Source organism: Helianthus annuus, chromosome 4 (assembly GCF_002127325.2).
Source record: "Helianthus annuus cultivar XRQ/B chromosome 4, HanXRQr2.0-SUNRISE, whole genome shotgun sequence".
In the NCBI taxonomy this organism is placed as follows: Eukaryota; Viridiplantae; Streptophyta; class Magnoliopsida; order Asterales; family Asteraceae; genus Helianthus; species Helianthus annuus.
The window spans coordinates 68,094,639-68,109,635 of NC_035436.2; the positions used below are offsets into that span (position 1 = coordinate 68,094,639).

The 14,997-nt window shown below is 38.0% G+C and overlaps 1 protein-coding gene across 1 annotated transcript; it reads left to right on the forward strand.

Moving 5' to 3' along the window:
• The first annotated feature begins 2,527 nt into the window (after nucleotides 1-2,527).
• On the forward strand, nucleotides 2,528-4,130 carry LOC110924935. Its single transcript, XM_022168907.1, has 4 exons — nucleotides 2,528-2,939; nucleotides 3,145-3,306; nucleotides 3,349-3,902; nucleotides 3,945-4,130. Exons 1-4 carry the CDS (start codon nucleotides 2,528-2,530, stop codon nucleotides 4,128-4,130), a joined length of 1,314 nt encoding a protein of 437 aa, XP_022024599.1.
• Nucleotides 4,131-14,997: the final 10,867 nt, after the last annotated feature.

Below are 14,997 nucleotides of genomic sequence, written 5' to 3' on the forward strand. Positions count from 1 at the left end.
ATCGTTACAAATGACAACCATGCTCAGCTATTTATACAGGGATCATTTCGTACAAAACAGGCAAGGCTCATTTCGTGCGAAATGGGCTTTACTCATTTCGTACGAAATGGCTTTAGCCATTTCGTGCGAATTGACCTCTACACATTCAAAACCTAATTTTCTGACATCTGAGCACTGGTTTATCCTATCTAGATACAAGACTCGATAAAGACAAAGTTAACAGACATTAGTGCACCAAGAACTTTAAAGAAAGACATGTCCACGCTGGGACTTTTGGAATTTAGATGAATTACACTACAAGATAAATAAATAAAAATCTTCAATCGTCTTTCTTTCCCTTGAACATCTTGTTAAGATTTTTGATGATTTTGTTTGTCTTTTTCTCAGTCTTTTCAGCCTGACGCTGAAGTTGATCTGCCCGCTCTAAGGCTTGATTAATAGCCTCTAATTGTGGCGGTTGCTGTGGTTGTGGCTGAGGCATACTAGGATACTAGTACCCATAGTTGGGATATCTAGCATTTGGATAGGCTGGAGGGAAAGGATATGGGTAAAGAGCATTATGTACGACAGCCTGCATGTAGGGGTCGTAAGTTGGCGCTGGATAATTATAATCCATTGGCGTAGTAGGGTTTAAAGGATCGTACCCAGTTATATCTGGATATTTGGGAATTGGGTTATCAAAACCCACTGGTGGTTGTTGAGTAGATGACTGAGGAAGTGGCTTAACAATAGGTTCAATGTTGGAGGGCCCACCCATTTATGCATCCTCAGGAATGGGAGGATAAGTTAGGGCAATGGTGGAAGAGATCGCAACCACTGTCCCGCACGTACAGACATACGTGCACCATGCTTTCTCCTTGGCTGTGGTGGTGGTTGCTCCACAGGCTCCATCGGCTCACCCTATAGTGGAGGCGGCGGTGGCATTTGTGGAGGTTGATACTCATGTGTATGAACAAAATTAATCTGCTTGAAATACTGGTCCCATTCATCAGGACCCTGGTATGGTGATCCAGCATAAGATGCAATATCATTGGAAAGTTCAATCGGGTGCATATGAGACCTAGACGGTGGAATTTCTGGATCAGAATCTTCATCCGGTTTGTTCTGTTGGTGCATATTGATGACAACAACTTTTAGATTTGGTCTTTGGATATCTTGTAATTCGTGAAATGATAAACGGTTAGCGGGTTTAGCTTTGTATTAGTCAATTAAGAGTGATTGGGCCAAACCAAACCCTCATTGGGGGAATGGTAGGCAAATTGGGCCTATCCAATTCGAAGCCCGTGACCTAGCCCATGCTGCAAGCTTGTCCTATTTAAACAAAGCTTTGCACTAGGGTTTAGGTTAATCACCTTAATCACTTTTAGAGAGAATTCGTGAGAGAAAAAGGCTTAGTTGAATTTGGGGGTGATCTTGATTGATTGTAATCGATTGATAGATAATCAATAAAGATTAATTTGTGAAGATTTTTGTTTCTACTCGTTTCTGTTAAAATCTGATCTAGAGGATTCTGTACTCTAGGTTGGATCGACGATTTTGTGAAGATCCATACGGATTAGGGGACCTACAATTGGTATCAGAGCGTTAGGTTCTTGATTGGATTTGGTTCAGAATCGTTTCTGCAGAAATTTAGGGTTGTGGACGTGTTTTTGATGGCTGTTTGCGAAGTTTGGAGGTTGTTCTAGTGTTTTGCTGGGTATTTCGGATAGAAATAAGGCATCTCGGATAAACAACTTGCATTTCGGACCAGAAAACTTGCATTTCGGATCAGAAAACTTGCATCTCGGATAGAAACTGAAGGATCTCGGATCATCTGCCAAGGATCTCGAATAACAGTGCTCATCTCGGATAGAAAGGCTGCTCATCTCGGATCAACAGTGTTTAATCTCGAACCATCTCTAACCATCTCGGATCAAGTGAGTTCATCTCGGATCAGAAGTTGGGCATTTCGAACCATCTCAGATAACAAGATCATCTCAGATAAGACCATCTCGGATAAAACCATCTCGGATTATTGTTCCGAGGTGTATTAGAAACGGTGGAAAGTTAACCAGCTGACACATTCGGTTTTAAACGTAGTTAGGTGTAGAGTTTGATCCATAAACAATCTTAACAAACCAAGTGCAGGGTTAGACTCGTGGGGTTTTTAGGACAAAAAGAGGGCACAGAAATCATGAAAAAGGTTATGGACAATATATATCATTGTATTCGTATTCTCGAGATGAGTCTAACGGTAGAATTTGGAAATCACAGTTATTGAAAACTTTTTTTACGGTTTTAACCAGTCGGTTGTGTTAAAATGTCAAACATGTCGAACTTGAATGAGTTTTTAAGGATGGAGCATAAGGTTGGCACAATGAACAAACCTCCAAAGATGATGAAGGTTGAAAACTACCTTACATGGACAGACAGGTTTCAGTCTTTCATTGAATATCAGGACACTCGTATGTGGATCTGTATTGAAGATGGGTACACGAACCTAACTCATGAGTTTGAAGGCAGACAACGGGTCACTGCATATGTTAACATGGAGGTTGAGCAGAAGAAAATGTATGAAGCAGAAAAGAGAGCCATTGCTGCAATAAAGATGTCACTTCCTGATGGCATTAAACATACTTTCAAGAGGTACACTACCTCGAAAGAGATGTGGGATGCATTAGAGAAGAGATTTGAGGGCAATGCTGATGTCAAGAAGAACAAGGTAGACCTGCTGAAGAAGCAGTTTGCTATTTTTAAGGGTATGAGAAATGAGTCTCTCGAAGATATCATCAATAGATACTATCATATGATGTCAGAAATGGACAATTATGACATAGAAGGATACACTGACATAGATATAAATGATAAGTTGCTTGATGCTTTACCCACTAAGTGGGATATTTATACTCTCATGATCAAGGGGGAAGCTGATTATGAGACTAAAGAATTAAGAAGAAGTGGTTGGTAAGCTGAGAGCTTATGAGCTCAACATGAAGAAGAAGGAAACATGATACGATCAGGTTCAAGATCCAGGGATTTACAAAGGCATTCCATCTTCATCATCACACAAAGCTTCTAGTGATTCTGCAACTGCGTTCCTTTCATATGAGAATGAGCAGGTTACCATTAATGCAGAGGGTGATGTATGTTTTGTTGCTTCTTCAGGAGGATCAACTGGAGCTAAGAGACAATCAGCTACTAATCAGAGTAGCAGTACCAAGTCTATGTCGATGAGTGTGAAGGCTACAGAAGAACATCTTGCTTTACTTGCTTCCTTTGTTGCTTCTTACGAGAACTACATTCAGGGAAAGATATCTGATCCTGCAAGTTTTGATGAAGATTATGATCAGATTGACCCTGATGACCTAGAAGAAATGGATCAACAATGGAAAATGGCCATGATTTCCAGAAGAGTCAAGAGGTTCATGAATAGGACAGGAAGGAAGTTTGTTGGGAAGAGCGTTGGTTTTGACAAGATCAAAGTGAGATGCTTTAACTATCAGAGTTATGGACACTTTGCTAGGGAGTGTCAAAGGCCTAAAACAGAGTCTTCGAGTCAGAGTTCAAGTAATAGGAATGCTTCAAACAACGCTAGCTCAAGGGCTTTGACCTCTACAGCACAAGTGGGCTCCTATGATTGGAGTGTTCATCTGGAAGGTGATGAAAACGTCACAAATGCATTCAAGGCAGAGATAGTCCCAGATGATGCTGAAGCAAAGGTTGATGCTGAAGCTAAGGTAGACGCTGAAGTAGAGAAGGAGAATGAAGCTGAAAAAGCAGATGCTGATCAGACAACTGAAGCTGAAGAAGAAAAGCTAAAGCCTGAAGATGAAAAGGAAGCTGAAGAGAAGGATGCTGCTTACAAAAAGATAGCAGCTGAAATTGCTGCTCTCATGGCCAACGTAGACAAACCAATAGGAGAGGTAAGTTCTAATTCTGTTAATTCTGTTTGTTTAAGATGTCAGGAATTACAGGGTGAGGTTGATAGGTTATCAACACAAAACCAAAGTCTGGTAAATGAGATGTGTAACATAAAAGAATCAAACTTTTTTGTTAAAAGAAACGAGTCTTTATATTTGAAGAAGATAAAAGGTTATGAAACTGAAAATGAAGTTTTAGCCTGCAAATTAAACGAAAACTTCAAATCATAGACTTAGCTCATGACACTATGCGTGAGAAAACAAAAGAGGTTTCTGAAAAGTGCAAAGAGTTGTCTAAAGCACAATTAAAAATTGTTGAACCTGAAAAGAAATTGAGTCAATTTAGAGACTTAACTTTTGTCATGAAACACATGATGGGTGGCTTGAAGAAAAGTAATGACAAGACCAGTGTGGGCTTCCAGGGCTTCAATGAAGTTCCACCATCTATCTGTCATGACTATTCTTTCTTGCCTGATGAAGATGAGCTAACAGACTTTGTGTCAACATCACCAAGTAGTTCCACATCAGAACAAAGTGATGTGTCTGAGTATGATAGTGTTAAGAAGGAAAATAACAGGGAACCCGTTTTGAAAAGAAAAATTCACCTCCTAAGAATAAAAACCAAACTTTTATTAAAAAGGTTACTTTTGTTCAAGGAAGTGACATGAAAAACGAAACCACTGTTATTGAAAATGAATCAAATGTAAAGTTTGCAAAAAATAGAAACATAGAAAAATCTGAATCTAAGCAAACTGAACAAAGTCCTTCTAAGGCATCGTCATCAAATGAAGGATCTAGTTCAAAGGCTTCTGTAAAGAAGTCTTCAACAAAAAGATGGTGCTTCAAATGTCATACCAAGGGACATGTAGCAAGCTGTTGTCCTAACAAAAGGAATGAAGCACATGTGAGTGAAAAACAGAGAGGGAAATCACCAGAGAAGAGTGGTGATAATGAGGAGAGAGTGTCTAACTCTCCGAAGAAATCTGCTCCTAAGTAACAAGAGGGTGTTGCGGTTGGTGTAGATAAGACAGAAAAAGGAACTCAACAAGTTCCTCGTTTTCAAAGAAATCAACAAAGATTTCAGCCTGAATCTACATTAGGCAGATATGAGAGACCTAGAAGTAGTTCACCAAGAATGAACAATTATAATTCAAATAATTTCAGAAGTTAAGGTCAATATCAAACTAGATACAAAAATAATGGTGGTCGAACTTCTTACAACAATGGCTTTAGAAATTACAACAGTTAATCTTCTTGGAGTCAATCTAGAGTTCAACCGAACTATGGTTATATGTGTCAAAACTCAAGGTCTCAAAACCATAATTTCCAATGGTCACAAAGTCCAAACATGCATAGGAAACCTTAGGACCAGAGACCTCGTGATAATCAAACCCATTTCCATCAACAGGTCCAAGATCCAAGTCTCCAGTGCGGAGTGATGGATATTGGATGGATGTTCCGATAGTTGATTGTCACACCCCGACCACGTAAGACATCAAATCGTGGCGGAAACGTCGGGGATTGTTGTAACAAGATTATTGTTTCACAACCATGGCATTCAAAGTTATATTTTATTTATCAAACAAAAGTGAAATACATTGTCTCAAACAAGGAAAAACAGAAGTTCATAACATGTTTTAACTAGTCTAGTTTCATTTTATGTCACTAAGGCCCAAGTCCACCCTAGCGTGTCATGAACGTCCTATGCATTAGCTCCTGAAACACATGTGAAAATAGGTACGTCAACATAAAAATGCCTGTGAGATACATAGGTTTTATGAAAATGGGATTCATGACCTTTAGTTTAAGAAAATGTTTAATGAAAATTTGTCATGAATCTTGTATAAGTGTTTGCTTTTATAAATCATTTGAAAAGCGACAATAAATTAGATGATATGTATATTTAAAAGAATAATGTATGGTTAAGTGAATAACCAAGTAAAATAAGTTGTATAAAACAAATTGTTTTGTAAAACAAAGTCCTGTGAAAATATGTTATTTGTGCAAAATGTATAAGTCCAAATCGAATGATTTAAATAACGCTACGACAAGTAATATAATACAAGCACTTATATATAGGAAGTACCAGCGGCATATCCACCATGCTTGTATCATACTACACACGTCTCATTACTTAAGTCACTTAAACAAACCACCAATGTATAATGTTCGTGTTTAAACCAACCATTAAATGTTCTTGTATAAACCAATGTCAAATGTTTAAAAGTCCAAAATGTAGTCATGTAATGTGTAACCAATGTTATATATGGTAGGTAAAGTGTAAACATTTAAACCAAATGTAAAAATGTACAAAACAAGGTATTTTGAATATATCAAAAAGTTGTGTTTTGCAAAGTAAATGCATGTTTTAATGATACAGACATTTATGTGGTAAGTTAAACGCATACATTCAAGCCTAGAGACAGACGGATAACCCTAAGTAAAGTCCTATGGTACCATTACTTACTACCGAGCGGTGTAGCTAATGTTAATGAATGTATATAAGTCCCGTTTGTATAAACCAAATGTTATACCAAAGGTAAACATGTTATATGAAAACAATGTACCAAGTATGCTAGGTTAACGTACAAAGCGGAAAAGTCATGTAAATCAATGTGCTAGCATGCTCAGTCAACATACATAGCAGAAATGTAATGTAAAACAATGTGCTAATTAACCAAGTAAACATATATAGCAAAATAATTTAATGTGAATCAATGTGCTAGCATGCTAAGTTAACATGCATAGCAAAACATAATGAAATCATGTACTATAAATGTACTAATGAACATAACAAGCATATGATGTGAAACCAGGAAAGCACGAAAATAACAAGTAGGCACATGTGTCTCACCCCAAAATGTTTGGAAAACAGTAAAAGAGGGGTCTATGTACTCACTTGAGATTGCTCAATAGACTTTAGATATCCACCAAGCAAAGCTAGAAGGTCACGGATTCAAACGGCACCTAATATAGGTATCTACATTAATATACGGACCTAATCGGAGGATCGGGTAGTACGAGGGTTCGTAAACCAAATAAGTGTGGGAACTTATGTAATATGGTTTAACAAAGCCTACATACTAAAACAAAACCTATCCTAAGTGCTTTTGACCCGCTACGACCCGTTTAGGTGGCTTATGCCACTTTAACGTGTTGTTCGCGTAAAACGCGTTCGGAACGCCTAACTAGCCCTATAACAAGCAAGATATGCCTTAACATGTTTAATATTGTTTCCAAATCAGTTTAGATGTCAAACATTACGTTACATAGGCTTAAACTGAATTTTGGCGTGAAAAGGGCATTTTGGTAATTTTCCTAAGGCATAGGAACTTCTTATCATACAACTACTTAAACGACGTAACCATAAGGTATAACCTTGAAAGGTTATTCCCTATACAACTATGGTCACCTAAAGTGTTTGGTCGGATCCTAATGATCGACCAAATGGGTCGGGTTCGAAAGTATAAGCGATTGATTAGATCGCTTACCTTTACGACCCTAGACAAGCACAATTCTAAAAGTGACGAGCTAAACATGTTGAAACATGTTTAACGAGGTTTAAAAAAAGGTTTGGTATTAAGACAAAGGGTCTTGATACCCAAAAGTAGTTTGGTTACATAATACGCAAGAATACGTATTTTGGCCGAAACTACGACTCGTCACTGAGCCTAGATAACGTGGTAATAAGTAGATATAGTCACTAGGGACTATAACCATCGTGATTACGCTCACATTATGAAGTTCAAACGAACTTCGCATTGACCATAAACTGGTCAATGTAGAAAGTCAAATGCAGTTTGACTTTAACGCTAAAAACGAATGAAAAGAACGAAAGAATACTTACAGAAGGTCCCCGCAAGATTTGATCCGATTATCTCTCAGGTATGAAGCATATACTTCAACTTAGAAAGCATAAATCAGATCAAATTGTGGGTTTTTTTTTGCAAATGAGAGCAAGGGGTATTTATAGATGTAGTAGATCCGTTAAGATCGTTCCTTGTAATCCGAGATTCAATCACAGCCGTACACATCAAGCCCATAATTTTATAAAACCATTGGAGCCCCTAGATTAAGCCCATTGTTTGCTAGAAACCATTTGCAAGTGGGTTATGTGAGTATAACAGCTGTTAACAGCTGGAAAAACAGATTCTGCAAATCTGGGAGGGCCACGCGGCCCGCGTAAGGTTCTGCAGTTGTTCACGCGGCCCGCCTGGGCACTCTGATCAGCAAATAACTTTGCATAATGACAGTTTCAGTCCCTGTTAGTGTTTAAAGCTATTTCTGACATGTTTAAGGCTCGTCAAGCCAACTTTAAGGCCTTAAAATGATGCCTAAACATTGTGGACATGAAACATGCTCAAAAATATGCCGGATGTCGGTGCGTGTGGTCGTATGATCGCGATGTTTGCTTAATTACGACGAAATGCGCACAAGTGCGAAAAACGATCCAAATTGCGCGACGAATGGATTTTTCTCATGCCAAACACTAAAATAAAGTACTTTGATGCTTACATAAATTTTTGGATGTCCGGATGTATTCAGAACGTAAGTTATGCGTGAAAATGCAAACTTATGCACTTTTTGACGCTTTTAGTCCCTGAATGAGCATAAAGTTTATTTTAGCACACCGAACCCCTCAAAGCCTATTTCTAAGCTATGTAAAGGATATTTAGGGTGTGTTTAACTTATGATCATGTTCCAGAATGTTTGTTACAGTTCAAATTGGCATACTTTCACAGTTTGTCAATTTTAGTCCCTGTAAGCGAAGAAACTTAATTTTGCCATACCAAACCCTTGAAAACTTATTTCTAAGTTATGTAAAGGTTATTTAAGGCATGTTAAGCATAAATTGATGTTCTAAAGTATTTGTCGCGTTAAACTGATTACGTTTACGCACCAGTTTGCGTATAATTCTCTAGAAAGCGATATAGAGTTTAAAATCGAATAAAAGTCAAAACATAAAAAACATCAAACATAAACAAACAAACATTGGGATCAAATAACTTTATTTTATTGATAACTGAACTGTTTACAATGATTACATGCACAGATGTCACATTGATGAATCTGGAATACCCAAAAACATTAAGGCTTAGGTCCCCCAATCTAACTAATTATTTGTTGGTTTGTGCAGGAGCTGCTAAGGAGGATTATCAACTTGTGGTATGTTGATAGTGGCTGCTCCAGGCACATGACGGGGGATGCGAGATTGCTGACTGAGTTTGAAAATTTTGATGGAGGACATGTGAATTTTGCTTGTGCGAAAGGTGGTAGGATTACAGGTCGAGGAAAAGTGACCAACGGGAAGATCACACTGGACAAAGTGAACTATGTTGAGCAGCTTAAACACAATCTGATGAGCGTGTCACAAGTCTGCGACAAGGGTCACTCGGTCCATTTTACTAAGAATGAAGCATTGGTGTTGAAACCGGGTTTGGTGATTCCGGATGATTGGAAAGTGATGCGTGCACCAAGGAGGAATGACACTTATGTCATGGACATGGGTGCTAAGGATCCGTTTGCTGTGGTGGCATGTTTACTGTCAAAAGCATCTAAGGCTGAGTCAATGTTGTGGCACAGACGCATGGCCCATATTCACTATCGAAAAATGAATTATATTATTAAAAATGAGTTAGTGAAAGGGGTGCCATTGCAGAGGTTTCATGTGGAAGATAAATGCCTTCTATGTCTAAAGGGAAATAAACATAAGAAACCCCACAAATCAAAAACAGTAAATGCCATAAATGCCCCTTATGAATTACTTCTCATGGATTTATTCGGTCTAGTGAACGTGAGAAGCATAGGTGGAAAGTACTACTGTTTAGTTGTCACAGATGATTACTCACGGTATTCATGGGTTTTCTTTTTAGGTACAAAAGTTGAGACAACGGAGTTGCTGATAGATCTTTTTTACAAAATTGGAGAACATCCATGGAGCAAGGATCAAGAGGATAAGGAACGACAATGGCACGGAGTTTAGGAATCGGATTCTGGATCTCTATTGTCCTCGCAAGGGAATAGAACATCAATATTATGCTCCTTATACACCTCAACAGAATGGAGTTGCTGAGAGGAAAAACAGGACGTTGATTGAAGCCGCTAGGACTATGCTTTCAGATTCCAAGCTTCTAGTTCTTTTCTAGGGTGAAGCTGTGAATATAGCTTGCTATGTCCTAAACAAAGTTTTAACCGTTAAACGTTTTAACAAACATGCCATGAACTGATGTTTAACGAGAAACCAAACTTAACAGGCTTTTAACCTTTTGGATTACCCTGCACAATTGTGCAAAACCAAGATAAACAAAAATTCGGTGAGGTAGCTCACGAAGGTTACTTTCTAGGTTACTTACTTGGCACACCGAATAAAAGGGTTTTCATTTTAAAAACTGGTAAAATTGAGGTTCTGTTTAATGTTGAAATTACTACATACAAACCTCAACAATTAACGAGTGGTCCGGCTATATTATATGATTATGAAGTGTGTTTAAATCATTTAATATTCCTGAGTTTTCAAATTCAGATGACTCTCAGTTGATTCAGACTGTGATCAGTGAGGATGAAAAGGGTGAATTCATGCCTAGATCAAGTATTTCAATGATAGATGCTTTGGGAACTTCCTCAAGTGCTGCTGATCTTAATTCTAGCAATAGTGACTCTGAACCTATTCAGGGGGAGGATTTCACTAATCCGTTTGCGAATCAGAAAATTTAGGGGGAGGTTGGATCAAACCTGGGTGAAAATTTAGAAGTTGATGCCATTGCTACTACACGAGCAAACATAGATCATCCAGTTGACATGATACTTGGAGATCCTACTGCATGTGTTCAAACGAGGAGAAGCATAGCTGAAAGTTCAGGCTTGTATGCTATGATTGAGAAGTCTAGGATTATGAATGAGTGCTTGTATAGTTGCTTTATTTCCCAAGAGGAGCCGACAAACATACACATGGCTCTGAAAGACAATTCATGGGTTGAAGCTATGCAAGAGGAATTGGCCCAGTTTGCGAAGTTGAAGGTTTGGGAATTAGTCGACCTTCCTAAAGGTGAAAAAAAAATAGGCACTAAGTGGGTGTTTAAGTACAAGAGAGATGACAGAGGAATCGTGATGAGAAACAAGGCTCGCTTAGTCGTGAAAGGTTTCAATCAGCAAGAATGGATTGATTACAATGAAGTGTTTGCACCAGTAGCAAGGCTGGAAGCAATTCATTTGTTCCTAGCCTTTGCATCTTTCAAGGGTTTCAAAGTTTTCCAACTAGACGTGAAGAGTGTGTTTCTTTACGGGAAAGTCCAAGAAGTGGTGTATGTCTCACAACCAGATGGGTTCGTTGACCCAAAATTTTACAGACCATGTTTACAAACTGGATAAGGCTTTATATGGATTGCATCAACCACCCAGGGCGTGGTATGAGACACTGTCAACTCATCTGATAAAGAATGGTTTTGAAAGAGGTCAGATTGACAGTACACTGTTCATCAAGCGAAAGAAGGAATATTTTCTGCTGGTACACGTATACGTGGATGACATCATCTTTAGGTCATCTGATGAAAACATGTGTTAAGAATTCGAGAAGGTGATGAAGAGCAAGTTTTTAATGAGTGCTATGGGTGAGCTGTCCTACTTTCTGGGTTTACATGTTGACTAGAAGAAGGATGGGATGTTCATACATCAGAGAAGGTATGTGCGTGACATTTTATCTCGATTCAAAATGGAGGATTGCTCTACTTTCAACACACCCATTTGCGAGAATCACAATCTTGGCCCAGATCATGAAAGGACTTAAGATGTTGATCTAACTCAGTATAGGGCAATGATTGGTCCTCTAATGTACTTGACTACTTCAAGACCAGACATTATATTTGTCGTATGTCTATGTGCCAGATATCAGGCGAATCCAAAAGAGTCACACATGAAGGCGGTGAAGTGTATTCTTCATTACTTGAATGGGAAACCAAAACTTGGGTTGTGGTATCCAGTTGATAGTGATTTGAAGTTTGTTACTTACACTGACTCAGACTTTGGAGGATGCAAGTCTTCAAGAAAGTCTGCCATAGGTGGCTGTCAGTTCTTAGGTGGCAGGATTGTGTCTTGGCAATGCAAAGAGCAATCTTGTGTGTCTACGTCTACGTGTGAAGCTGAATATATTACTGGGGTAGCTGCCGCTATCAGGTTCTTTGGATACAACAGTAGATGCGTGAATACGGTTTGGATTTCACTCGTACTCCTATTATGATAGACAATAATGCCACTATATCAATCACAAACAATCCCGTAAAGCACAGTAGAACTAAACATATTGACATTCATCATCATTTTATACGGGATTGTGCTGAAAAGAAACTAATTGAACTTCATCGAGTCGACACACTAGATAACCTAGCAGATCTTTACACAAAAGCTTTTGATAGAGCTGGCTTTGAACATTTAGTCGAACTCAACAGGATGAGGAATCCTGAATAACTATTTTTTCATAAGAATTTTGTAAATATTTTATTGCTTTCTAAAAAATCAAAATCCAAAAACATTGAAAAATGAAAAACATAAAAAATTGAAAATCAAAAATGAGTTTTCACTATGTGAAAAAGAAGAAATGATAGTACATCAGCAAGTTAGATTGTCACACTAAAACTGAATTAAAATGCTTAAGTGTGATAGCAGCTTCATCATATGATGTACCAGTAGGCAAAAAGCATGAAATAATCAACTTACCAATGTGATATAAACCTAACGAACTGAGTATGAGTGGGGAACACCTCAGTGGCGTATGGTTTAATGACCTTAAATCTTGCATTGATAGATTGCCAAAATCTGAGGTTTTGGGTCTTTATACTGTTATTTCATCCGTGGGTATCAGGTTGTCCTTCTGCTGCATCCAGATACATGCTGGCCTAGGCACAACCAGGATATCTTAAAAGGGCTAAAATTGTTAAAACCCTGAAATTAAAGAAGCTGTCCTTGAGAGTCATTCAAATGTGCAAAATGCATAAATCGTACCAAAAATTGGTATTTGTCTTAGCCCTCGTTAGATATTGGTCTCTTTGTTGTACGAAAGTACTGACCTGATCACCAATTATCTATCGTTGTAAAAACAAAACGAATGAATTTGGTATATTCACCTACTACGAGGAATCTTTGTGCATACCTTGATCGCGGGGGTATGTCCTGAAGTAGGACACACTAGTATTTCAGTATAATATTACCTTAACGTATCATATGGTAACGGAACTTGAAATGTTCATGCATTTTGTTTAATTGGACAAAAAATACTGGAAATCGTCTTGGACTGCTTTTCACGAAAATTATATAAGGAGTTATCTAATAGTGTGAAAGCAGTTTGATTTTGCTGATAGGATGATCTTCTTATCGGTGATTCTCACAAAAATAGAGTGTTTTATTGCTTTTGTTGTTTATTTGCTTTCTAAAAACACAAAAATACAAAAAGATTGTCTTTTTCGTTTAAAATTTTAACGTATGGAAAATTGTTACCAATATGGGGAGACGGTGTTAGAAAGTGAGTTCAAAATTTTTAAAATGCAGGTTCTAGGAAGTTGGATAAAACTTTTGAGTGCGGTTTGGTGACGAATTGGACTTGCTTAATCTGTGATACAGTTTAACCATCTCTTGAATAATAATAATTTATTTAACTTTGTTGAAATATTCTTATGGTTTCTCAAGATGTTTGTTTTATAGTATACAGATTGAAGCGGTATGTTGCTGAGAAGTTTATATGTTGTGAAGAGGAGTTTGATTGGATGCATGGTAGAACCTCCTTTCTACATTGCAAACAAAGTTGAAGAGTTTGAAGATTCCTCTGCAAATGCAGAACTGGAGTTTACTCAAGTGCTAGCGATTTTGAAGATTTGGTGATTGGATGCATCAGCTTAGGGGGAGTCTGTTGCTGACAGGAGCTTTAAAGTTGAAGCTATCCTGTTAGGATCTGAGTTTGGATTGATTGTGATTTGTGTTTGAATTTAAATGAACAAATGAAAGTGTAGTGCAGCGGAATTTAATGGAAGCAAACTTTTCACAATCAAACAGAAGAAATGCTATCAATCATACATTTTCAAACACTGAATCAAATGATTAAATTTATTTTTAAACTCTGATTACAATGTGTGTATGATATGCAAACTCCCCCTCAGCCTGAGCTTAGTGTTTGTTCGTGCAGAAAGAAGATGGTGAATGAGCTAAACAGAACAGTACAGAGTACTGTTCTATTTATAGGCACTTGCAAACCACTGAGCATCAAAGCTGATGTCACCATGAGAGTGACATCTAACCTCCTAACAAACTCTAACCTCTGATCTATACAAACACTGCTATGCTAACTACTGATATTACATTTCAATACATAAAACAGACACAAACTGCTGCTGCTTCCTTCCACTGTTGTGAACCCAGCAGTACTTGTCATGATCAGCAGTGCTTGAACCAAGGCCGTAGATTGAGCAGCAGAGCTTTTAGTTCTTTTATCAGACTTTGTCTTGGTCAGCAGTTGTAGCTAAGCAGATTGCATGATTAGCAGATAGGAGGTCAACAGATGTTGAAACCACTTTCAAGGGGAGAGACTTGCGACCAAACATCTGCTTATTCTGAATCTACTACTGTGATCCAGTTTTGGCTTTTATTATCTGTTCCTTTGGTAGGGTTCAATCCCAACAATCTCCCCCTGGAACAGATAATGCCAAAACTCTCCATTATTGTAGATTTTTTTTGCCTCAACAACAGTTCCCTTATTTGTCCTTTGAATTGTAATTCAAAGGTTAAGGCATCTGTATCATCTTCATCCCTGCTAAGTGGAAGATCAAGAAGATCCTGCAAATCTTCAAGTCTCAGGCCAAGAGCTTGTTCCCTTGTAAATTTCTTCACTTCGCCATCTGCCCTAACCATAGTCAATACGTGGTTCTGTTTATCAGTTTTCCACTCTTGTATTTTTAGGCGTGATGGATTTCTTGGGAGATTTTTATTTGTTGAGGAGTTTGGTGATGCTGGCCTATTCATTACTGGCTGAGCAGTGTTTGCAGAATTTTCCAGTTCAAATTCTTCTTTCAACATTAACAAAAAGCCCTTTTTCACAATGGCATTTCCAGTAAGAATC